At 37.3% G+C, this 26949-nt stretch overlaps 3 protein-coding genes and 1 long non-coding RNA gene across 8 annotated transcripts in view; all 4 read right to left on the bottom strand.

Moving 5' to 3' along the window:
* LOC109083864 (ras association domain-containing protein 5-like) overlaps positions 1 to 7849 on the bottom strand; it is a 37200-nt gene extending 29351 nt beyond the window's left edge. The window contains exon 1 of one of the 2 annotated variants that reach the window (XM_042734264.1): positions 7086 to 7849. In XM_042734264.1, coding sequence (XP_042590198.1) covers positions 7086 to 7743 — 658 coding nt within the window. In that variant the 5' untranslated portion in view covers positions 7744 to 7849. Of the gene's footprint in view, positions 1 to 546; positions 1342 to 7085 lie in introns of those variants that run through there. The other variant, XM_042734265.1, reaches the window with a different exon arrangement.
* A 326-nt stretch (positions 7850 to 8175) lies between these two features.
* Positions 8176 to 17890, bottom strand: LOC109087965 (inhibitor of nuclear factor kappa-B kinase subunit epsilon-like). The gene is made up of 20 exons (XM_042734263.1): positions 17530 to 17890; positions 17295 to 17432; positions 15918 to 16053; positions 15602 to 15783; positions 14464 to 14624; positions 14228 to 14338; positions 13524 to 13703; positions 13090 to 13286; positions 12813 to 12871; positions 12612 to 12703; positions 12408 to 12509; positions 12202 to 12262; positions 11997 to 12112; positions 11411 to 11487; positions 10984 to 11023; positions 10806 to 10907; positions 10533 to 10629; positions 9484 to 9578; positions 9342 to 9413; positions 8176 to 9266 (listed from the first exon to the last, which is right to left on the bottom strand). Exons 1-20 carry the CDS (start codon positions 17641 to 17643, stop codon positions 9203 to 9205), a joined length of 2196 nt encoding a protein of 731 aa, XP_042590197.1. The 5' UTR covers positions 17644 to 17890; the 3' UTR covers positions 8176 to 9202.
* Positions 17891 to 18025: 135 nt separating this feature from the next.
* LOC122138928 lies at positions 18026 to 18904 on the bottom strand. The gene is made up of 3 exons (XR_006155910.1): positions 18626 to 18904; positions 18267 to 18507; positions 18026 to 18084 (listed from the first exon to the last, which is right to left on the bottom strand). It is a non-coding gene; the product is annotated as an uncharacterized LOC122138928 (long non-coding RNA).
* A 1683-nt stretch (positions 18905 to 20587) lies between these two features.
* Positions 20588 to 26949, bottom strand: part of LOC109087963 (SLIT-ROBO Rho GTPase-activating protein 2) — a 91705-nt gene continuing 85343 nt past the window's right edge. For 3 of the 4 annotated variants that reach the window (XM_042734258.1, XM_042734260.1, XM_042734261.1), the window contains 5 exons: positions 25834 to 25913; positions 25330 to 25537; positions 25025 to 25171; positions 24369 to 24687; positions 20588 to 23003 (listed from right to left, as the gene is read on the bottom strand). In XM_042734258.1, coding sequence (XP_042590192.1) covers positions 22536 to 23003; positions 24369 to 24687; positions 25025 to 25171; positions 25330 to 25537; positions 25834 to 25913 — 1222 coding nt within the window. In that variant the 3' untranslated portion in view covers positions 20588 to 22535. The remainder of the gene's footprint in view (positions 23004 to 24368; positions 24688 to 25024; positions 25172 to 25329; positions 25538 to 25833; positions 25914 to 26949) is intronic. The other variant, XM_042734262.1, reaches the window with a different exon arrangement.

Below are 26949 nucleotides of genomic sequence, written 5' to 3'. Positions count from 1 at the left end.
ACATGTTTTCAACCATTCAAAACAGTGAAGCAGCTATTATATAACCACACTTGAGCAAATTTTGTCATTTTGTTTAGAAAATGTACATTTACTTTGCATTTTGTTTCAGAATATGAGACAGTGGCTATAGCACAACAAAGAATTATCCTGACTCCATGCATATGCATGATAACATAGCACTGGTTTACTGGCACGTTCTAGAACCACAGAAGCTTTTAGTGACCGAGTTACAGATCAATGTCTATTCAACACAAGAATGGACAACGATAGATACAACATGAGAGTGAAAAGGAAACCCAGAGGGAAAGAAAGAGACCAAGAGAGCATGAAAGGAGAACGAGAATGTGATGCGGCAACAAGAACAGAACAAGGCTATTTAAGGAAGGTGAAAGCCACTGCGGAGCTCTGAATGAAGCCTAATTGGACAGGTCTAGTCACAGAGGATAAAAGTACATTAAGGTTGAGTCTCACATTCACTTACTAACCCAAACCCCATTCTATCTCAGCCCTTGTCCATATATTTCTCATCTCTCGGACTCAAGTTACCTGATAACATGAGGGTCCCGCTACTGCTGGAGCGCCGCAGCATGCGGAGGCCCTCGGACCAGGAGCGGGACTTGGGCAGGCGGCGGAAGACCCGTCCTAGGCGCTTGGAGACCTGTCCGAAGCAGGCACTGGCCACCGCCTCCTCCGTCCTCATCTCCGGCAGCATGACCGCCGCTATCTGCGGCCTGTTGCGGCCATGACCCCAGTGCCACCACTGCGTCCCGCTCCAGGTGCTGGTCCGTGAGCGGCCTCCGTCCCGGTTGGGGCTGGGCGCCTGCGGCTCCGTTGCGTCGTGGTGTGGGCTCCCTGCGCCAGTCGCTCCTGTGTGTCCACCATCGCAGGGCTGCGCTCGGTTTTGTGTTGTGCACTGAACGCCCCCCTCCTCCCTGCCTTTCTGCCACCCTGCGCCCCTACCCTCTGACACAATCACCCCCTCCGCTGACTGGTGGTACTCTCTCTCCTGTTCTTGTCTCGCTGCGTCCGTGCTCCTGTTTTTCTCACGCAGTGCAGAACTTGTACCAGCTCAGACTGCACCCACTCATCCTGCTCTCTGCAGCATGTTTTTCACTGAATCCTTAAAGGCACAGTCGCACTGCTCTCCTGCCTCCTACTCTCTTTTTCCTCTCCCTCCGTGTCTTTCTCCCTCCATCTCGATCAATCGGTCAATCTCTCTCTCTTCCTCCCTCTATGCCTCTCTCTTGTCAATATGTGCCATCGTGCCACTTCCTGTGTGAGAATACAGTCCCACGCTTGTAGAAACCTGTTGTCCTGAAGGACGTCTCAAGTTCTGGACATGTTAGCCCTCCACTCTACACCTTCCTCATTCCCTCTCGTGTATATCTATAAATAAAGAGAATTGAGAGCAGTGTCTTGCTACATTTCTCTCAACAACAATTATTACAGCATCAATGAAGGTTAACCTTCAACTGTATAACCTCAATAAATCACCTTGCCCTCATGTGCATATATTTCAATTCAGACATTCAGATGTTAGATTTTCCAGAAATGAATGCATATTAGTGATCTAATACCTCATATTCCAAATTAGAGATTTAGAGGTTTGGTTATGCCAAATTAAATCCATGTGAATTAGCTAATACCTAAATAATGCACCTTATATTTCAATGTAGAGATTCCAAACTTTGATGATGCATAAATAAAAGCATATTAATCATCACCAAGCTCATTAATGCACCTCATATTCAAATTCAGAGACTGGATTATCCAAAAAATAAATGCATTTTAATGGCCTAATAGCTCACAAATGCACCTCATATTTCAATTTCAATATATAGAGGGTTGGTTATCATAAAATAAAGCATTTTATTGATAAGCTCATTAATGCACCCAATATTCTAATGAAGAAGTTTAATGTTTGGCTTTTCCAAAACACATTATCTGAATTATCTAATAGCTCAATATTGAACCTTGTATTTCAGTTTAGAGATCTGGTTATCATAAAATATACAGTAGTATATTATTGACATAATATCAACAAGTCTAGTAATGCATATCATATTCCAATTTAGAGATTCAGTGGTTGGATTATCCAAAAATAAATGTATTTTTAGTGATATAAAAGCTCATAAATGCACTTCAAATTCAAATTTCCAACATAAATTCATATGAATTAGCTAATAAATGCATAGCCTATATAAATGCATATTGTATACACTGCATAATGAATAGATCCAATACCTCAATGATGCATCTCATATTCCAATTTACAGATTCAGAGCTTAGGTTATCATAAAATATAGCGTATTATTGATCACATATATCAACAAGTTTATTAAGGCCCCTCATATTCCAATTTAAAGTTTCAGAAGTTTGATTATTGTAATAATATAACTCATAACATCTCATCTGCATCATGAAACAACTGATTTACATTTATAAAGCAAAACCCGTTTTAACCAAAACCTAGAACAAATGTTAAGCAATACATATTTTGCTTTTGACTTCTGTTGACTATAATAGATGGGGTGGCACATTTCCTACTGTCCTCACCCCACGTCTTCCAAAAGAGAGAGCAAGTCTGAGAGAGATAGAGATAGAGGTAGAGAGAAGTAGCCAAGGGCAGCCTAATTATAGCCTGAGATAACTCCCAACGGTTCTGTCATACTTTTGCGTACTCACTCCTCATGTTCAGCAATAACTGCCTGTACACCCATCACAGACCTCATTAACACATCTTTACTTCACACACGCATGAAACACAGCCCACTCAAACTGACTGCCTGATACTGATATCAAACCAATGAAGCCTTCATGCACTAGATGCCTATCCAGCCTCTGAATACTGTGGAGTCACAGTACTCAAACAGGAAGTGATGATTTAACAGGCCCAGTCCATCTGTCGCTTGAGGTGAATGTTGTATTGAGAAAGTAGACAAAGCTTTTGCTGTTTAACCGTGTGTTTCAACAAGGATAACTCTGTGCACACATAACCACTAAAACATCTACAACATGAATAACACGTTTTCAATGGGTTTTTGTGGTGCATCCAAGTCAAGCTTGTGCCACGGGTTTGATTTAGTTTGCAAAATTGAGAACTGGGGAAGCAGCCAACTTGATTTTCAAGTTTTCATAACTGAGAAAAAGAGAAATGAATGGTAATTGGATGTAAAAGCTATAAATGTTTCCATTTCACTTGAGAGAAAAGACACCCAACTATAATGCAGACATCTCATATTTCCCTCCTAATAAGTTAATAATACCTTCTTTTTTGTACAGTTATGGATGGATGCAGAACTTCCGATGGTCAGAAAGAAAGTAAACAACACATTACATCTACTCAGCAGCATCCCTTTTCCTCGTCGAGGCCAAAAAGAAAACATTCCTCTTTCTAGTATTACAGTGTGTCTGAAACTTTTAATTAAAAATCAAGCCGATGTCTGACTGGCATCCATAAGCTATAATCCATCTACAATTTGGCTAAAAACAGTTTTACTCCAGCATGGATTAAACTCATGCAGACGGTTATGTGCTGAATTGGGTGGGGGAGGTTGCCAAAAACCCAACCAGATTAGACAAATAAAGCCAGACTGGAGGAGCGGGAGAGAGCAGGTAAGACTGATGCTTTGAGACAGGCCCATGCAGTGAGGGACGCTTTTTAAGACACTCTGAGTCACACTAGCAGGGAGGTGGAGGCTACCTGAGGAGAACTCACTCATTCTCCTTGACTAAACCTTGAGACCTTGTCTAAACCTGCTGTGACTCAGCCTAACACATATCCGTCGTATAATATAACTCAGAAACAGAACTTTATAATGGTAGTACTAAACACAATGGAGCATGCCTTACAACAATCCGTTTAGCCGTGCATCTGTGCAATCGAAGACTAATGAGAGGTTTCAGGTTTTGACAGTGTATGTTGGCTGAGCAAGAAAGAGCTTCTTTAGAGAAACATTTTTATTGTTCAAAGGATATTCTTTTATCGCTCAGGAGATTTCATAGAGATTCCAGATATGTTTCTCCGAAAAATTCCTTGAATTTTAAATGGGAGTATTGTTTATATATGGTAAGAGGATATACTGGGGAGGAAAATGCTCACCTTAATGCCCCCTTTTAAAACAACAATTGTTACAATATATAAATAATTATAAAAAATTAATGTGTACCGAATACCACAGAACTGATGAGAAATGTTCGAAGTCTTATTTAAATGTAATTTCTTATTGTATATTTTTGTATTTTGGTTTCTTGGCGAATGAGTGAAGTGCAAGACTATAAAAGGGATAGTTTCTCCAATAATGACTTTCTTTCTTCTGAAGAACACTATATACATTCCTTTTTTCATCAAGGAAAACATCTGAGAATCAGGTGACTTTAGCAAAAGTCTCCATTTGTTCTCTTATGAATTGTTTTCTTATCTAAGAGAAATAACTGATTTATTAAAGAGACCTCATTTGTGATTTTTCTTTCCTTTGGGAGAAAGCAAGATCACAAAGGAACTGTTTAAAGGGGAACGTAACCACTGATGTTCTCTGACTGCCTCTTTCATTCAGTGTGTATAATTACGGGCTGTGTGCACTAAAACGGTGATCTGTAGTAGTCAAGACGCTCCATCTTTAGCCCATCTGCGCCACCGCAACCTCTTAAATACACCATTTCCCAGCATGCTCCAAGACACTTCTAAACAATAAAAGCAACAATTACAAACTACAATGTTGTGCTTTACCCATGAGTGACTTCTGGTCATGTGCAATAACTGTGCTAGGAGCATCTCAACATACTAGAGAAAAGAAACCAATGCTTATGGTGGAGGCATATCAGGACATGCTCTTGGAATGCTACTCAAAACCCCCATGAACTAAAAATGGCAAAATTTAGAATTTGGAAATCCCCAGTGTATCCCATTCTGATTCTTACTGACAAACCACAACAAAACTACCAGGAAAAATTACACCCAACCCTGGCATTTACAATAAAGGTTTAGGAGAATGAGGAACAAGTGTTTAAAACTCCCGTGGTCTCAATGAAAAAATGGAACTCTATGAAATGTGATAAGGTCGGGAGCTTCTACAAACACACTTTAATGGCTCAGTAGATACAACATTCTGCTCGACTGGCTATACTGTTCCTTTAAGTACAATTCTGTTATCATTTACACACCCTCATGTTGTTCCAAACCTGTGTGACTTTCTTATGCAAAACACAAAAGAAGGTATTTAGACTACTTATAGAGAAAAGTAATAAAGAAAGTACTAAGGGAGGTTTAAAGAGACGCCCAAATTTGACTTTTCACTGCACTGGAAGGGCAGAACAGTCATTGGGGTTAATGTATAATCCTAGAATCATCCCCAACTTCTAATTGACACACTCCACAAACCCCTGCAGTTTCGCTGTCTGCCCTTTTATGAAGCTGTTCACTGCAGTACCTTTTCCAAAAGAGAACTGCTGACACACTGCTAACTCAGCAACATTTTACACATGCACACACATACACGAGCAAACAGATGCACCATGTGCACACACACAAAACTAAACACACAAACACACAGGGGGAACCTTATGTTCTCGGGGTGCATTGTAAACTCGTTCATTTCAGATCACTGTAGGACATTCTAGAGATGTATGAATTTAATCTCTCAAATAGACTGTGTTGGCGGAGCCTTTTTTCTTAAAGCTATAACGTCATTCTATTCTACATCATTCACAGATCTATTTCTGTAACTGTAAGCAAAAATTAAATGGAATTTGCTTTTGGTTCTCTTTTACAAACCGGTCCAAGGAAGTTGTATTTATAACAGAGGGTTTTGTTATAGCAGCCCTTTAAAAGCAAGTGAATTAGCTGAAATGCATAATGGGACAGTGGAGTGCAGCAACAAGGGTACAACAGCAATACCAGAGCAGAGGAAAAGCATGCAAAGAGAGGAAGAATTTCCCTCTAAACCATTAAGAAAAATCCTAAATGATTCACACAGGGTGACTGGATCCCAATTCAGATTCTTACTTTATTTATTTAAAAGGCGTGTGTACCTCACTCACATGCTTCAAATGTTTCTCATTCCTATCTCCAGACAATCAGAGACCTCTGTGGGTGATAGTTCTTCATTTAGGAATCCCCAGGGATCTGGAGGGGGTCATCAGATATCCCCCTTCCCTTTCATATACAACTAATCAAACATGACAAATAACGAAACAGAAAAACAAACAATGACCTCTGCTGGGAACTTCCCCCTTATTCTCCATATGAGCATGCTTCATCTTGATTAAACATGCACTATGGAAGCTCCTTTAACACTGGAGCCATACAAACAACCCCTTCAGCAGAAAATGCTAGCAAAACAAACACTTGTGTACTTTATAAACACATACGTATATGGACATTACTCAATTTATCACTCTTCTATCAACTCCGTTTTCTTTCTTTTTTAGTCATCTCATGGTTTTGAATGCTGAACAGTTTTTTGAAGTGATTTTTGCCTCTTCCTCACAATTTAAACACTTTTCAAGCCTCTATGTTTAGAGAGTCTTTTACGTATGCTAAAAACATACAACAAATGAACATAACGATTTATTTATCTACCTATAAGTCCATCCAACCATCCAAACAACTATTCATTCATCTGTATCTGTCCATCAATCCATTCATTCAACAAATTCTGTTTACCCATTTATCAATCTATCCGTCCATCTATCTGTTTATCCTCGGATCCATGCATCCCCCTACATTCAGCTATTAATTCATCCATCCATCCCTCTGTCCATCTAACTCTCATTCCATTTGTCCATCCATCGATCCTTCTTCTAACCCTTCTAATATGTACCCATTTAATCCTGCATCCATTTGTCCATCCATTATTAAATCAGAACTATAAATCTATTTTTATCTTTCCACCCTGCCAATCATTTGTTAATGCATCCATCCACCCTACATCTATCTATCTATCTATCTATCTATCTATCTATCTATCTATCTATCTATCTATCTATCTATCTATCTATCTATCTATCTATCTCCTTTTATTCGTTCATCCATCCCTCTGTTTATCTAAGGTCAGGTGAGGAGAGGAGAGATAGCGGTCACTTACTTTGACACTTTAGCGCAGCGCTGTTGATCTGGCGGTTGCAGGCGTCGCACCAGTCTTGGCTCAGCCGTCTGGAGATGAAGATGTGGCCCTCTCCCCTCTCTGCCTTTACCCTGGGGTCTCTCTGGTTGAAGATGGACCATGCCTCCCTCCTGAGAGGCTCGCTTCGCATCTTCACTACTCCCGACCTCGCCTGTGTCAGCTTGTCGATCGCCAGTCCTTCCAGTTCGTCTGTCGTGCAGCTGAAGTTTGACCTCGCCGAGGGATTGCGAACTTCTTGTACTGATGAAGACGCATGGATCTTTGCCATCTCCTTCACCGAGCTTCTCCGGCTCCCGGCACTGTGTCTGCGAAGTATCCCGTTATTATTGTTCGCGTTCTCTCGGTCCATGTCCACAGTCGGTCCGTCCAGATTACTACGTGGCGAGCCGCCACGGCTGTGTGATGCTGAAGGCGGCTCGTGATTGAATAACGCGAGCGATGCTGAGACTGCGGCTCTCCCGCTGTCCATATCACTCACTCTGTTTCGCGTGATGATCTTGTCCAGCGACCATTTACGCGAGAATTTCTTCCTGTCGCTCGACTTCAGTTTGTGGTATAGTTGCTGATCCGAGTCGAGGTGGTGTTGAGCAGGGTGCTGTCCTAAAGTGACGGACGCCATGTCTCTCAGCTTAGAGTCGTATTTGGGCAGAATACAAACTAAATTGAAGCGCCAGCGGCGAGAGTGTGACGCGCACACTGAATCAGCTGCGCGCTTTAAATGTCACTGGCTGCGCGAACCTGCCCCTCGCAAACCAATGATTGTCGCTCACTTCTGTTATTTCACTAAACATTAGAAGAATTTGTATTGTGCATTTTTATAACTATTTATGCTTAATTATCTATATTATATATTAACATATGAAATATATATATAAATACACACACACACACACATATAATATATATATATATATATATATATATATACACACACACACACAGCCAGACACATATTACATAACATAATGTGTAGTTTATTGTATTATATTTTCATCAAAATTATAATGTGTAATTGTTAAAATATTTTTAAATAAAAAATGATTTTCACCAATTGTGTTCATATATTTATTAGAGCCATATATAGTCTATCAAGTACCACTTTACATTTAAAGGGTACCTCTTACCTCACAATACAGAAGTGAAGACGTTAAAAAAAAATACAAAACATTTAACATCTAAGTTTACAAACTGGCAAAAGGAAAGTTGATAAAATTCCATTTTAAGTCAAACATATGCAAGCTTTGTCAGTGAATGACAGCATGGTCTCTGTAAGGTCACCATAGTTCCCCCAGAGTGAGGAATTCCCCTTAACTCACACTCTGTAATGTGCCATCAGAACCCACCAAACATCTTTCACTTTCCATATTGTAATGATCTGTAATACAGCAAGCTAGGAGTCTAGTGACTCTTGTCAGTATTTGCAGGATGATAATATTTGGAGTCATTTGTACAGTTCACACATTTTTCAAAGGCCTAGGTGAACATTGTCAAATAAACAAAGCCTCCTCTAGAGCTCCATGCTGTGTGATACTCTGTTGTGATCAATAGACGAATTAAATTAGTGCTATTGCACAGTTATCTCTCAGAAACGGAATCAATTACAAAGCAGACTGAACTCTTCTCTCCTTATGCCATGACTGTGCAATAATTACACCATTATTGTCAGCTGAATGCACTGTGCCATCAATTTTGAAGTCTCATGAAAACTGCTGTAGTAGTTACAACAGATCTATATTTCAATTTTCTTGGCTGTTAAAGTCAATACTACTAGACTGCTTGAAGATAAAATGCATTAACTACATAAACACTGAATGTGAGAAGTATGACTTTTGTGATTCATATCAAACCAAATTGCAGTTTTAAATACTCCTGTTTTCCTTTGATCTGTCACAAGACAGTTCAGGGACTCGAGACCAGTCATAACTCAATTTGTGCTTTGCACATCAGTACACATCATGAAATTTCAGTTGCCTGCCCGGGTAACAGTCATTAATCTGTTCTTTATGGTTTGAGAGGTTCAACCAAGAACATTTTTTTTTTCCTTTAGCTCACAGATTGTTGTGCATTCTTTGAGGTCTTCATGGTCTGTTGGCTTGAGGTACTTTTTTCTCCAATGGCAGTGTAGCGGTAACTACCGCAAGGCTTAAAAAGAAGATGCCTTGTTAAATTTGAAAGGATTCAAATTTCAAACATTCACAGCTAAACACTATACAGTACCTTTCTATCATGTTGTTGTTATTCTGTAGCTCCCGTGCCACAGCCTCCATCTCAACCTTTAATCTGTTCATTCTGGAAACAATTTTTGTTTATTCATTATTTGGAACTGATAAATGCTGTTATCTTCAATTCAATGACATACTTGAAAATCAGGTGCTCATCATCCTTTTTCTGTCCATCTACCCCATCAGCTCCTGCAGGCTGCTGGAGAGCTCTAAGCACAGCTCTGTCCAGAACCTGCAAAGATGGAGAAGAACGTGGTCAGGACTCAGGATGCTCCATACTATGTCCAAGTTTTTGTGGATCAGGAACTGTAAAAATGTCTGACTTCAGAATAGTTTGTTAGGTTTAGACAGAAAGATATGTGAATTATGAGCAGGAATTAAGGAGAGGATCATACCTGACGCTGCTACTGCAGCCCTGATTAGACTCTCCTTACTTATTTATTAATTAATTCTGAACTGAGATATTTACCCAGAGAGTTTGCACAAAAAAAAAAAAAAACCCTGATAAATTCATAATGAAATTTAGGTCAAAATCTAAGGTCTAAGGTCAAAATATACAATAGTTATCCCTGAGGAGGTTAGAGAAATTTTGTGTTTCACAGACTTCACAAAAGTGAACATTTCTATGTTTTTCCTCACACAGCCTCTGTTAAAATTGCACAATATATTAGTTTTTTGACCAACTCTGGGCTCAAGTTCATCTGGAAATTATGTCTGTGAGGGCAGATTTGTATTTATGTCTGAAAAGGGCTGAACAGCCATGATTAGACAGGTCTTATTGATTGGAATAATTATCATTTTAAATTGGAAGAGATGCAAGTTCCACTTGAAATTCACTTTACTTAAAATTCATAATGACTGTATACAAGGCAGCATAATCAGACATTCAGCTGTAGTCATGTTAAAGTCAACACAAATAAGGAGAACTGCTGTTAAAATGTAAATTATGCCCTCACAGACATTCTTTTCTTTGGGACTGAGCCAAAAGTAAGGCAAAATTTAATTTGCCAGCTAATTTGTCGTTATTTTTACAATGCCTTATTCAACTTTATTTCAACAGGATTAAAATCACAAAGTGAGTCTGTGAAACACTAAATTTACTTAACCTCCTCAGGGACAACTTGTCACGCCTGAATAGGGCTAAAGACAGACGGTGTGTGTCTTTTGTGGAAAAAAGAGGGCTGACCTTGTTCTGCTGGGCCTCGCACACATGCAGATCCCCCATCCTCTGGCGGAGGACAACTCCAAATTGCTCTAGATTGGCCTGCATCTCATAAAGAACCCTGCAGAAACAACACTCACATGGTCATCTGCATATGTTGTTTTCTGACCGCTTTTTTGCTGCTTAGACAAAACACCTTTGACAGTAATAAAACGTGTATCAAATATGTTTGACATTAGGGCCCATACATAATGTGATTGGATGGTGTATTCTCAGTCCGTGTAACCTCTGTCATACCTGTTCCAGCTGCCAGCAGCCATCAGAACATCCTGGTATTTCTGCAAACATTCATCCTTGAATAAACTCTTGACCTTCTTTATGTATGAAGACAGATTGAGCCTGAGCAGAAAATAGTTGTTTCTCAGTTTAATCACTTGAATACTAACTCAAGATGCTCCTGGTGTTTAGTACTTACTTCTCAAACTTGTGAATCTGTTCGTCATTGTAGCTGAGCTCTGGGACAGAAAGAGAATAAATTAATAGCAGTCAGTGCAGTCATTAGATAATCTCTACCCAACACCGTAGTTCTTTTTTTCTGTGCGACTGCTCAAGATAAGCACTATTTTAGCTGACTGGCTTCTCTGCAGAGTCATATCTAACATTATCAATGCAGCCAGGCAGAAAGGGGGGTTATATTCTTCTGTCTTCATGCTTGCCTGTCTGGAATGGTCCGTACTGTCAGATAAGGCAGCACAACAGTGCCTCCCTTCCCTGCAGCACAGTACTGAGAACTAATCTGACTAATCTCAGCACTGGCTCCACTCATCAAACCCCCAATGTAGATTCTTCTGTAATCTGTTGTGTTATATTAATATGAGAGAAAAAAAAATGCATCCAATTACTTCCTGTTATTCTGTCTTTGCAATACTGCTGATGTACTGCAACAATCTTCCCCAATAAAACCTCCATCTTCTGGATGCTGCATTAAGAGGAAGAAAAAATAATTTAATTATTAACACAGGATTAAAATTTAATAAATACATTTTATTTATATAATAATAATATATTATCAATTTTGTTATAACCGTCTATAATGATATGCAAATGTATAAATTTTAATCAACCATTTGAGGCATAGATTTTTATTTATTAATTTTTTAGAAATATATTATAGTTAATGAATGCTTTCGTTTTTGTTTATGTTTTACATGTGATAATATGTGATGTTTATTATTGAATTTAATTTACAGAGAGTTAAATCAACATTTGGACAAATGCTGTGCTGCAATGTTTTACTATTTTATGGCACTGCAAGATAAATGTTATCTATAGTTTTTATGTTTATTTTCAAGATTTTTCAATAAAAATAAAATAAGAGAATCAAGGAAAATCCCTTGGCACCAGGATAATGATTTAATAAAGCGATGAATAAGTTTGAAAATAGTAAACTATCATTTTCCCCCAAATTATCCTAACAGGCTGTGCTACCTCTTATCCTGGGCCAGTATCTCGGAGTGTTTAGACAGGATCACACGCAAATGCTGTAGTTGATTCTGGAACTCTCTGACTCCACTGCCATACATCCGCTGCAAATCCTCTTCAATCTACACACAATGATAAACCTCAAGGATGCAAACTATTGTGTATTCTAGTTCATTTATTCAATGTACATTTGACAAAGCACAACTCTCACCAGTGGGAGCTTTTTCTTATTGTCTACAAAGTCTGGTAACTCATGCGCAATCCTCTGAGCACTGGTAGGGAATAATCAAGAGACATCCATCACTAAATACCTCACTACATATAATGCTTATTAAACTAGAGTAAGCATTAGATTCATGATACCATGTAGTAAACTAAAACACAAATTCAGTCAGTATCTCACTAGTGGATTCTTACAATAGATGGAGATGCTCCTCAGTGCTGATAGAAGAAAGCAGCTTCATATTCACCATGGCAATCCTGTGTGCCACATTACTGCATTCAAAACTGGTGTTTTCACTGAAAAGTCAAGAATATTGTTATTGGACACAGTTTTAATTATTGTGGCAATAATTATTGGGAGACTGACTCATGCACAATAGTGATTATATAAGAGCTCACATGTAGCTATAGTACCCCTGCAGAATCAGTTCCCTGTACATCTGGAGTGAGCGGGCTATCCGCAGGTACTGATGGATGACCCCGACAATGGTCTTTAGGAGGAACAAAAACAACAGGACACAGTGTGAGGCTCAGGGATAATGGTGTTATAATGTTCACCAAAAATAAGCACCAGAGATAAAAACAAAGAGGCTTGCTTACCTTGGAGAAAGAGTAATCTGCCATGACGTCAAACTTTGTGGGCATCGCAGGGGCCTCAGCTACAAAAAAAAAAAAAAAAAAATGAAAATAGAAGGGATGGCGGAAGAATAAATAGAGACATAGTTACCTCTGTGAATCTTACCAATTTAATTACCAACTAAATTACACTATAAAACATAAACTTGAGACTTCAGGGTTTATAATATGTCTCATAAGCTTGTTATTGTGACATCAGGCACACACACACACACACAAAAAAAACATATTATGACCGTACGTTCTTTGTATGGAGGGCCTACTAGTTTCTCTGGTCGTCGGCTGATTAGAATGATAGGGCGGTCTGGAGTGGTGTTGGGAAGGTTTACTATTTTCATGCTTGGCTCCAATATGAGAGGATGACCCAAAAAAAGGTACTGTTGAGCTGCCGGCTCAATTCCAGTTTGGGCCTGAACATCCTCAAAAAAGATTGAGACCCTTGAGGATAACAACAACAACAAAATATTTTGGAATCACTGTGAAAAGTAAACTTACATATAATTGTAGGTAATCATTTTTAATTGATTTTAAATGACCATTTGGGGACCTACACCAAAATGGCATCTGTTTTCAAAAAAAGAATTTCCATATACAGCAACCTAAAAATGTATTGGGCCACATTTGAATGAAGTTGCATGGAGTACTTCAGCTGTAGATGCTGTAGAGCCCACATACGTGTTATGAAAGTGGATGTAAATGCTGTGTGCTGTGGCTTGCTGGAGAGAGAAGATGTGGACCGTGATGCGGTGCAGAATGTCAGTGGTGGCAGCAAAAAACTGGACGAAGCCCCAACACTTCTCCTGATTTGCCTCTAGTATGCTGGCCAACACTGGGACCACCTGGGTCTTTAAACCCCTACGAAAAAACAGAGCCGTTGATCATGTGCTACTAAGAGGATTCAGTGTTCAAAGAACTATCAATGATTTCTTTCCAGGATGTTATTCATGATAAATAAAAGCATGAAACTTAAATGAGTCACAATAGATTGCTATTTTAAGTTTGACATGCATGAAAACAATCCAATGAGCTGTTATATTGTGGATCTTGGTGTTAATCATTACAAATTTCCAGTAGACAAAAAACTAAGGCCAACATGAAAATAAGACATGACTAAGGACCTTAAAGACCCATTCACACAAAGAATGATAACTATAAACAGGATAACAACAATAGTGTCCACACTGACAGATAACAGTGTTTATTATATGCATGAGCTGCATTTATGCAGTTTTTATTGTTCAGTGGCTGAAAAAAAGTTCCTCTAATAGAATTAGATTATTAAGACTTTGTAGTTATATAGTTATCATCTTTGGTGTGAATGGCCTTAGATGCAGTATGACACATTGATTTTAACCACACTTTTGCACAGAGAAACTCACTCTGAAAGCTGGCAGCAGTGAGGCAGACGGTAGCTCCATTCAATGTGTCCGTCTTCCATCTTCTGCACACCTGCTATAGTTCCCTCCGGCTTCTCTGTTGTGATCTTGTACCTGGGGAGAGCACCAAAAATAGCACATAAATAAGCCTAATATAAAAAGTAATGTATCACAAATCATCATTTATAATTATAATTTATATATAATTGATTATAATAAGTAAAACAGGTAAAACTTACATGACTTTCTTGTTTTTGCGTGGGCCTCCATATGGTATAAAAGGAAGACTGCCAGTGGCAGCATGGTAGAAGGTGACACCGATGCTCCACAGATCCACAGACACACCATAAGCTTTGTGTTGGGGCTTCCTCAACACTGCACGCTCATACATGTCCGGATGCTGGACCACACAAGTTATTATATAAGTGTAACGGCTGGGCAAATCAGACACATTATTATTTGTTATATTTAAAGAGCAGGTCAGATGGGTTTTTGAAAAATCTCTCTTTTGCAGTTTATAACGTAGCTATCCTTAAATGAAAACAATCTGCAAAGTTGTTAATCTAAAAAGTGCATGATAAATAAAGATATTGTCTCTCAAAAGAGAGAGTCGGTTCTGAATCGCCGTAACGAGTCGTTATATTTTCGACTCTTTTGCCTGTTACCGGTGTACGTCACTGGGTAACACATTTGCATAATCCCCGCCTGCCCGCGAAATATGAACAGAGTCTGATCTGATTGGTCAGCTGGCCAAACCTGTTGTGACTGGCACAGAGATGAGTAATATTAAATGTATATTCTGAGAAAATTACAATGTTTTCTGACCTTAGATGCATTTAAACCTGATGTAGGGGACTCCAATACAATATTGGGACACTTTAAAATACCATCTGACCTGCTCTTTAACAAATAATCCCACAGACCCCTTATCCGATTCTGTCACTGCTTGCAGATCAATGTACACTTAAATGAGTCCTGATCTTGCTACATGCTCTAATGCAGTAGTACTGGAAGAAAGTTATTTCTTGTGGCTATGAAAATAACATTTCTTAGAGTTGATACGAGATTACACTGAATGTTAGTTCACTGTAATATTAATACTGCTACAGTTACTTCTAGTAGCTGAGATAAATAATTATAATTAATTGTAATTATTTATATACATTTCCCTTTTGAGCTAATTTGCTACATCAGATAACATGTTTATTCACAGACAGATTAAAGGAACCACATCAAACGGCAGATTACATTTCTGATAAGCAACTGCACGTGCTGTTTTTTCTGTGAATCACTGAATACAGGAAGAGGCACCTTTGAGGGTTTTTTTTTTTCAGCATTAACCAAATAAAAAAAAATTAAACTGCATTTCCTTCTTACCAGATATTCCTCTGTGCCATATATGGACACAAACTTCTCATCGTCCTCCAACTCACGAGCAGCACCGAAGTCCGTCAGCTTGTACACCGAGCGTCCATCCTCACCCACTTGCCTCATGATATTGCCAGGTTTGATGTCTCTGTGCACCACCCCATTCTCTCGCAGGTGGTTCATTCCTTGGACTGTACAGGACAAAATGGGAGAAAGACTAAATGTGAGGAGAGCTCCATTTATCCACAGTAATGCCTCCCAACAGGTGCATGTGTAATGGAGTGGAAACTAATTTAACTACTTAATTTCCTCTGTTGGTTCTTACCCACACACTGTAATACAATGAGGAACTCTGACTCTGCAAGTCCAAACGCATTCTCGGGCTCCTCTAGCAGGTTCAGCAGGCTGCCACCTGAACAGAACTCCATCACCAGAACCTTCTGCTTCGGGTTCATATGCATCTGACATGCACAAGAATAGAAATGAAAACATTGAAATGAAAAATAACTTGAATGTCACCTGCTTGTCTGAGAAATTGTTAACAGCCACAAGAACTTATAACTATATATATTTTATTACATTTTAATACCATATGAACTGATAGCGATATATATATATGGACTTTTAAGGTAATCTATGTCTAGCTGTTTTAATTATTGGTGTTTTATTACATTTTAATATCCATAGGTTGGAGAAAAGCCAAAAAAAAAAAAACCCTTTTTTATTACGATTACTAGTAGTAGAAATAGTATATTTTTATTGTTTTGAGGTCAGTAAGAACTCTTACGCTCACCAAGGCTGCATTTATTTAATCTAAATACAGTAACATTGTGAAATACTATTACAGTTTTAAAATGATCTATAGTAAAATATTTTAAAATGTCATTTATTTATGTGATGTTAAAGCTGAATTCTCAACAGCCATTACCCCAGTCTCTTTAGTGTCACATGATCTTTCAGAAATTCAGAGCTCAATAAACATTTCTTATTATCAATGCTTTGTTGAGACCATTTTTCAGGATACCTTAATGAAACAAAATTTCGTTTATTTACAAAGAGCAACTGTCTAAAATAATAATATTCTTTCAATTCTAAATATCTTGATTCTCCAGTTCCTTGCTCTAAAAATTTATTTCAAAATAAAAGCCCAGACTTCTGAACAGTAGTGGATATAAATGCTTTCAATACAATGGTTGCAAAAGTATTATCACAACTGTTAAACCATACAATGAGCCGCGTACTAAAGCTGAATAATTATCTAATCTATTTCACTGTACTATATACAGTAGTTTTGAGCTGTTGTTTGGAAAGTTGGGTAACACTGTAGTATAGGGACCAGTTCTCACTATTAACCAGTGGCTTATTAGCATGCCCATTATTAACATGCTGTTTATTAGTACTTATAAACCACATATAATACATAATCATATTCTACATCCCTAATCCTACCAAATACCTAAAGTTAACAACTACCTTACTATTAATAAGCAGTAAATTATGAGTTTACTCAAGCAAAAGTTATAGTTAGTAGTTTGTTAATAGTGAGAATTGGACCTTAAAATAAAGTGTGACAAAGTTGGCCAAAAATATCCCTTACACAATGCATCATGAGAAACTCAAACATCAAAGTACCATCTGAAAAATCAGCAGTACTGCGGCTGGAAAATCTTGAACAGCGTCACAAACCACATCAGATACGCACCTCCTCCACAGCAAAGAGTTTAACAATGTTGACGTGATTGAGTTTCTGCAGCACCTCAAACTCCCTCATCTGAACTTCATACGGCCGGTTGTAGCTCGCCAAGTTAAAGACCTTCACGGCAACCAGCTCCCCTGTTTTCTACAGCAATATAAAGTGTCATTTAGCATAAAGTATGACCTGTCTACGACCCGTTTGAGTCATGGAGATGGGAAAACTGTAATAATGATAAAAGTACTTTGTTTCGTGCTTTGTAGACGCATGCTGTGGCCCCTTGACCAAGAACATCGTCCAGCGACCAAAGGTGGTTTGCTGTACTTGCTGTCATTATGTTGACACAAGCGGATGACATGATCGGATCTGTGTATGACAGAAAAACAATCAAAGATTCTCTAGAGCGGTAAATATTTAATGCTTAGTTTCCTTCATAATTACCTGTCCTCCACATTTAAGACATATATTTTCTGAATTTAAACTATTATACACACACACACAGTATATCCACGCCTACTGTATGATAAACTGAACATTTTGTCTACATCTAATGTCATGTTATTCTGAGTTAATACCTGAGTTCAGGTCATATGTTGTCAATGAACTCCTGGTTTGTACCAAACAGTATATTAAGTTAAACGTAAGGTAAAAATAAACAAACAAAATATTCTCATCAACCAACCATTGTATTAATAAAAAAAAACTAACCACCTTATTACTTAACAAAACAATCACCAAAAAAAACTCACTCAACAACAAACAGAGGCGTCAAATAAAATCCATTTCCTTTCTATACGACCTGCAAACACAGAATATACATTAACATAGTATCATATTTCTCCAAAAACAAGTTATTATTCTATAGATAAACTTTGTGTGAACTGCCAACAATGATTATGAGGATTTCCCCTTTATATCATAAACACATCGATATCATCATCACTCTGACAACACACGAAACCACAAAATAAAGCAACCAACCATTTGTGTGTTAGATGCCTGTGCATTTTCCACTTTTATCCGAATTTTTCAATCCCTGTGTGTTTTTCTGTGGACTAATTACAGCTGCGGTCCTCCTGTGTGAGTTATGAGAGAGAGCAGCTCGACGGAAACCAGTGTCACCAGCAACTTTCGTTTCTGTCAGGAACTTCCTTGTTCGGTGCATCTCGTTTGTGTTAAGGGTACGTTACTGGTGTATTTTTCTCTGAACATATGTTTTCATCTAAAAGTTAGATAGTTAGTTAGTTAGAATGGATAAAAAGTGTTAGGTAGAAAACATAACACAAGTTAAAATATTATGTTGTGGGTCATTTTACGTAGTTTATGTGCAAACCACTAACTTTTTTTAGAACTGTGACGTCACTTTGTATGCGTCTCGGCTGTTAGCATCGCACTGGTTCCCTCGACAATCGCAAAAAATGTCCAAGTGTAAAAAAGTGTCCAACCATAGGCCATGAAACGTACAAGTTTTGTCCATCAAGATAATCTTCAAAACATAATATAACTTTGATGAATTTTGAAGCTTAAATAAAAGTGCCAGAACTTAAAAGCTAAGCCTAGGCTGCAAAAGAACTACAGCGCCACGGTCGCTCGCCTTCAACGTCACCACCACCATGCCCCCTACAACTTTTTCAAACTTATTTTTAACACGTTCAGTGGAAAGGATTTACTCTGTATATGAATTTTAACCCACGCTGCACGAACCTTTTCTTATAAACTATAACAAATACGAAACTAGAGCCAAATTAAAACTTAAATGAGACATTCATAGTAAATAGTATAGTGAATAAATGAAATAATCATAACTAAAGGACATTTGAAAGCACGTATTTCACTACATTTCGATATTTTTTTTTATTAAAAACGTGTCTCCACGTACTATTCAATACAATTCTAGTACATTTAATCTATTAAATAACAGCAGAGTGTTTTTTTTTTTTGGATATGGTAAGATTAAAATTATTTTAGTGAATAAAGTACCACATTTCAGCTTTGTTAGGGTGGGTACACAAAATGTTATGTGTATATATCTATGGTGTGAACCACGGACCTTATTTCAGGGATTTAACCAAAATCCCATTAAAAAAAAAAAACATTGATTCTCTGGGGCGATGGAACCGGAAGTGCTAAAATGCTAACTCGCTTCCGGGTTTTTGCCTACAAAGTGACATCATAATGGCTGGATCAAATGGATGTCGCCCTCTCGTGGACGGAATTTAAAATAGCAAAATAATCCAGAAATGCAAGCAAGTAAGGCTACTTTTCTTAAAAAAAGCATTTTTGCCTTAAGTCTGTTCAAAATGATTTGCATATTCTAGTAAATTCTTTACAAACCTTTCCTGTCTCTTTTTTGCCAATATTTATAAAAAAAATGCCCATATTTCCTGCTTAGGATAAATTATTAATCCGATTTTTGGCACTTTAAATATATTTAGAATTTCTTCAAGAACAGAATAGGTGTCTAAAGGTACAATTTATGTAAAAATAAATAAATAAATAAATAAAATCCTAATTATTCCTTAGCAAGTTAACAAACTTCTGTAGTTTATTAATGAAATTCCATACTATATTGGGTTCATTCATTTTTATTTTATTCATTTTACTTTTTGGTCCAGTGAATGAACACTAAATAATCTGGAATTATGAAGTTCATGAGAAATGGGAGCTGAGCTGGACAGTCCCTTCTAGTTCCAAAGAAACACTTATAGATATGATGTGAATCACTCGGGTATTTTACAAACATTACACACAACATACGTGTGAAAGCTAAATGTGGGTACTTTTTCTGTAATGGCTAATGTAAAATTGCTTAATACTAGACACTGTAACAAGGCATCTCGGATTGATGCTACAATATATATATATAATAGTAGACCTACAGTATCGGCCGTATTATATTTATATATATATACACATATATATATTACATACATATACAGTATCATACATATATATATATTATATATGAGATCCATGCCCAGTTATATATTTAAACAAACAACAACAACAATTATTTCAAATGAAAAAGTGACTGGTAAAAATGGGAAAAAAAAAAGATAAAAAAAAAATAAAATAATAAAAAAACATTGGCAAAAATACAAACTGTTTACAAAAATTAAAATAAAAAGGGGCTTGTAAAACCAAAAGAAAAAGAGAATAATAAAAATGAAAAATAAAAATTATAACATTCTAAAAAATGAATAGTAACAATTATTTCAAATGAAAAAGTGACTGGTAAAAATGGGAAAAAAAAAAGGTCATTTTCAATTTTTTGCATTTTTATTGAAATAATCAAATACACATTTAGCAAGCAATTTTTGTTTTTATTTAAAAATGTTTACTACAAGAACTACACGTGGAATTATAGAATGTATATTTGAGTGGCAACTACTATTGCTGTAACTGTACAATATTGTACCAGAAAGAAAAAGAAAACCACAAACAAAATATGAAGAAAAAGAATGTACCTCTGTAATGTACACTATTGTATATACAAAGTACACCTGAACACGGGTTTCTCTGGTAACAGATATCTGAATGGACAACTATAAATATATCCAACAAGACGATTCATTTTACAGTCTTGTTTCAATTGGACAGGAATTACATTTTAACAATAGTTATGATTACAAATAAAGAACGAAAATCACCCTCACTTAATTTGTTCACAAACATACAATGCAGATTCAAGTGTATAATGATTGATTTCAGTTTACTCCATGAAAGAAAACAGTATGTGTGTACTATTAACATTACACATTAAACACACACTGCTCTCATTTGCATGTAAAGGTCCCGCCCACAAAAGAACTCCAATAAGACAGTTTTCAGTTGCCTTTATGAGGTATCAGGAACAACACACACAGAATACTTCCAATCATTAACACATGAACAAATGTAACCACCTGTGAAGACGTTTTCAGAACACGACAACACGTTCAGAAAATAACACGTAAGGAAAAAATTCTGCGTTATTTGGGGTGGGGGGTGCCTCAGTCAAAAACATCTCAGTCTGTCTGTAGAGATTTTCCAGGAGTCACAGTCATTGCTTGTAAGGCTTCAAAGTGAAGCAGGATACTTTTGAATACCACCACAACTCATTTTCTAGGACATTAAGGCCTTGCTTAATAAAACACAGACATCTCCAATCCATTATGTCGAAGGCATAATCAGGCAGACCGTGTGATGAAGATTGTCAGACTTTTAAAGAGGCTTTTTGCACGCTTATTCTTTCAGAGTTGGAAAAACTGAGGAAAGCAAGCTACGTTTTTGCATGTATCCTCCATTGGTCTGTTTTAAGTCTTTCCCTTTTTTGCATCATCAATCTCTAAAAGCTGCTGTTAGGCTGCTTAGATTCAGAATATACATACTGTACGTAAACACACATACTAATACACAGATACCATGATACAGACCCAAAGGTGAGTAATGACATAGGGACAATTAAATAAAATTATGTTTCTGTTTTTCTTTTTTTATACATGGGTGACGAAGAAATAATGTGCTTGCATGACATTCCTCATTTTTAGATCACTTTTTCCAGTTATAATCATGATCATTAAACTTCTACAAAAAAAACCCAACACCCTCTTTTTTTATGTGCCCTCTGATATAATAGTACAATAAAACCACATATTAGACTGTTAATAATGTCAGAAGTGCTTTTGAATCTGTCTGTTAGGGAATCCACGTTTGCCATGCAAATATCTTGTGAATCCTCATGCAAAGATGTTCCTGTTCCTTTATTTGGTGTGTTTAGGATTGATGTGTTTAAGCAGAAACGGTGGATTATATGAACTGTAACTACTGATTATTGTATAACAAATTCATACCAGGAAAATTTGTTTCTATTTACTGAGATGCTGTGCCGTCTGTAACCTGATTCAAGATGCACCAAAGTCTCGCGTCCTCAGAAAGCACTTCCACTGCTCGTTTGTCCTCAAAGTCTGTCCCCTTATAAAATCAGTCGGAAAAACTCCAAACCACTCATTTGGGATTAGAAAAGAGGGATTGCTGACATCCATGTCTCAATCCAGACTAAAACAGTGTTGTAAAATCACTCCAACATTCCACATGTGTATATTAATTCCACACACACACACACACACTCATGCTCAATCACGCAAGCATCCATTATCAGTTTGAGTCTGTTAAGTTGTCCACAGATTTTCATGAAGATCCAAATAGTCAGTATTAGAGCGTGCTCTTGGAATTACTAAGAAACTGATCACAGATCGAGGTTGTAAATGCTCAGACGGGGCAGGACTTGTCGGTGGGTGGTGGAGGGGGCGGTGGTGTTGGGGGTATGGTGGTGGTTGGGGATCCCATTGCCGGACTGCCACCTGCCGAACTGCTTTTTGGGAACACCACAGGCTTGGGTTTGGTGGCTGGGGGTTTGTTCTCTCTAAAGGTGGAGCCGGAAGCGGACAGACCTGTGGTAGACATTGAAGACAGAGGGCTTTTGGGGCCCGAGGTTTTGCCGGGCCGGAAGGTGGAGGGCATGTCGCTGGCCGAGCTGGCGCTGCGCTGCAGAGGATGCTGGGAGGAGTCGGCCTCACGGAGCAGGCGGGAATGAAGCGGGCTGGAGGGTTCGGATGCCCCTCCGCTCTTCAGCTGCTCTAGAGTATCAAGCACAATGTCAGGAGTGTGTTTGACGTTGCTCTGCCTCTCCAGCTCTCGCAGCTCACTTAAAGCCGTGTTCATAGTCTCCTCAATGTCCTGAAAGAAAGAGAAAAATGAAGAAAGACATAATGAGAAAATGTGAATGTATATTACATAAAACAATTTAAAAAACATGATTGAATTATTTTATAGATAATTATTTTAATAAAATATATTTTTTTATATTTTAATATATAGCATAATACTTAATATATTATAGAATATATAATTTTGTGAAATATTATTGCAATTTAAAGTAACAGCTTTCTATTTTAATATACTTTAATATTCTTTTAATATACAATAGAATTTATTTCTGTGAAGCAATGCTGAAATTTCAGCATCATTACCCCAGTATTTAGTGCCACATGATCCTTCAGAAAATATTCTAATATAATTGTAGTCAGTGTTGGAAACGTAATATTTTTTTTTTAACCTGTGATACTTTTTTTCAGGATTCTTTGATAAATAAAAAGTTAAAAAGCGTTTATTCAAAATATAAATTTCGGGTTACAACATACACTACACTTCTATTCAAAAGTGTGAGGTTAGTATTTTTTTTTTTAAAGAAATTAATACTTTTATTTAGCAAGAATGTGCTAAATGGATAAAAAGTGATAGGAAAGACTTACATTGTTAGAAAGGATTTCTATTTTGAATAAATGCTGTTCTTTTTTTAACTTTTTATTCATCAAAGAATGAAAGAAAAAAGTATCCTAGGTTCCAAAAAAAAAAAAAAAAAAAGCAGCACAACAGGTCCAACACTGAGAATAAATCAGCATATTAATAAATATAATAAATCAGTTTTTTCTATATTTTTGATCAAATAAATACAGCCTTGATGAGCAGACTCCATTAAAAAAAAAACAATAAAAATCTTACTGATCCCAAACATTTGAACAGTAGTGTATATATAGAGTTATTTTTGTAGCCACAATTTCAAAAACATTACTGTCATCTGGCCTTTTTTTCATATTATTGGAGTTTAATGGAGTTTACTTTCCAGCAATTCACTCCTTTTCAAAAAGACAACATCTGTAGCTTTGGCTTTAGCTAAGGTCAGTCGCTTCTGATATCTGTTGTACAGCAAGTACACACTCATAATGACCGGACTGCAGACACTCCAACTCAATTACATACAACCACAGTCGGGATCGATTCTGGACCCTTATCCAGACGTGAAATTACAGCTCAAAGAAAGATAAATAGGACGTTCTAAAAAAAACACAGACACTCCTCTGGAGAGCTCTGCCCTATTTTTCGGAGTGGAAAATGGATTTCTACACGTGTGCTATTCTTATTCATTGTAAGTTTGTATGAAAACTGACAGGGTCAGAATATTTCTGAATTTAAATAATACTTTTAAAGCAATCAAAGCAGTGTCACGCTGAATTAAATTTCCAGATTCTGGGTTTGTCGTACCTGTGAGCTGTGCTCCACCTGAGCGATGACCTCTGGGTCCAGTGGTCTGTGATTGCTGAAACTCTTGGATCGCCCTGCAGGCGTGGACCTGCGGAGCTGAGGACCTTCTACCTTAGTCTTCAGAGAGGAGTGTCGGGTGATGGAGTTTAGGACACTGTGAGCACTGACCGGTCGCTTGTCTGTCCCTTCCTTGGCCAGTCCACTTGCTGGCATGGACGAGGTCTTTAAACCCCCTGTTGCTCCGGATGAGCCCTCACCTACACCCTCCACTGCCCGGATTGTTCTTCGGATGCTGGGCGCTTCTGGCCGTTTCCTCATCCTAAGATGGATAAAGTGTAGGCAAAATTACATGATAATCGACATTTAGTTCATCTTTTGTTCATACACACACACACACACACACACATACTACATATATATATATATATATATATATCACACATACACTGTATCATATATACTGTGCGTGTATAGTATATATATAAGGATATACTATCCTTATATATACACATAATGTATCAATATATACTTTGTGTGTGTATATGTGGTGTGTATATATATATATATATATATGATTGTATATATATGTATATGTACAATTTTACTTTTTTGCTCACCGTTTTTATTAATGCATACCAGATGAACTGTTAACTTACTTGTTGAGGTTAGCTAGGTAGATATCAGCTACATGACCTCCAGTGGGTGAGCTGGCACTGGCTCTGGTGGACACCTTCTCTTCCACAGCATCATGGGAAGCCTCTAGGTCAGCTTTGGGACTTCCCCTGCCTGCATATCCATCTGGCCTATCACACAAAATCAAAGACACCTCTAGAATTCACATACACTATGGGCAGTCTTACTGATAGTTAATCAGTTATTACTAGTACGACACTGAATAACTGGTTTAAGAAGCAGTTCTGATTGATATCATTAATTCAAGTCAATAAACCAGACAGCTTACATGTCTTGCACTACTATGTACTGGTGCGGCACCAGTCCCTCAGTGCCGTTGTGGCGACCCTCCCACCAATCCTCAGATGCACGGTGGTACAGCAGCAAAGACGCCCCCTTCTTAAAGGAAAGCTCAAGATTGGTGCGTCCAGAGTAGTCAAAACGTGCGATGGCCTCAATGGGGTCAGACTCTGAAACGTTCAAGGACCCTGACTTTACTATTTAGAGAAATAAAAGACAGGGAAAGACAAAAAGAGAGAGGACAGGAAGGGGAGAAAGTGAGAAGGGAGGAAGAGCACAAGGAAAAGAGGAAGGGTTATTGCACAGGAAGCCAGGCAGGTTAGAGCACATTTATCATAACAGGTTTAGCGCTGCAGAAGGGGTGCATGGGCAAAAGTGGGGCATGAAATAGGAGCTTCCACGATGAGCTGACTTGTGCTGGCGGCAACAGTGTGTCTTTATGAAAAATGTGTGCGCGTGTTAGTACGGTCTTTTGAATGGCATCTGGGCTCACCATCATCGCTGTTGTGGATTTCAGAGGCAGCGTCAGGTGCAGGTTCATCCACCAGAGGGGGCTCAATGTGTGGACTATCACTGTTGAATTGACCACAAGAAACATCTATCAGTGAAAACCTCAATTACGGACATTAAAAATGACAACAACACAAACATTAACCATTGTATTAAAAAAAAAAACAAAAATTATACAAAACGAAAACATCAACAATAACAAGTAAAAAAGGTAATCAAAATGAAAAGTTGACTAAAACCCGAGTAAATGTATGATCTTTAAGAACTTTTGATCTACAGCTTACAGCTTCTGCCTGATGCTTGAAAGGTTTTTAAATTTGATTATTTTGATTCATTTTGTAGACATAAACTGTATTAAGGTATGAATTTCCATTTTAAGTGATATAATTTAGTGAATAAATTAACAAACCGTTTGTTTGGGTCGACAAGATTTTTAATATGCTTTTGAAAGAAGTCTCTTATGCTAACCAAGGCTCAAATTTGATAAAAAAAAAAAAAAAAAAAAAAAAACCTTAAAAAGAAATATACTGTGAAGTATTACAATTTTAAATAACTATTTTGAACTTAAATTGATTACTCTCTCACTTTTGATCAATTTAATGCATTCTTGTTGAAGTTTAAAAAAAAAACTTTTAAACGTAGTTTAAATAAAAGTAAATCAATAAATAAATACACTAAATAAATAATAAGTACACAAACACAGAAAGTTTGATTAGAAACATTTGTACCTTTTAAAAGCTCATGAGACTATTTAGATTTATTATTTGATTATTTATATTTTGTGTATATTTATTTTTACTATTCTTAATATGCATGATTATATGATTATATATATATTATATGATTATAAATGCATGCTTTTATTATTTGTATTCACATCGTTTTCCCTATCCTCCTGCTGTCCATGAACCAATATCCATTTTTGAGCCACAATTCACAATTGTACTATTTTTCCCCATAAAATCCCCCATTTTTTTTCACAATACTTCATGGTTTTTACAACCTTTATTCAAAATGTGACAAATAGTAATAATCAAGAATGAGTAGGTGTATTCAACTTTTGACTGCTATAGTAATAATGAACAAGAAGATACAAGAA

Source organism: Cyprinus carpio, chromosome B11, assembly GCF_018340385.1.
Source record: "Cyprinus carpio isolate SPL01 chromosome B11, ASM1834038v1, whole genome shotgun sequence".
Taxonomy (NCBI): Eukaryota; Metazoa; Chordata; class Actinopteri; order Cypriniformes; family Cyprinidae; genus Cyprinus; species Cyprinus carpio.
Note: the sequence above shows the minus strand (reverse complement) of the source record. Positions and strands in the feature narration are given on the sequence as shown.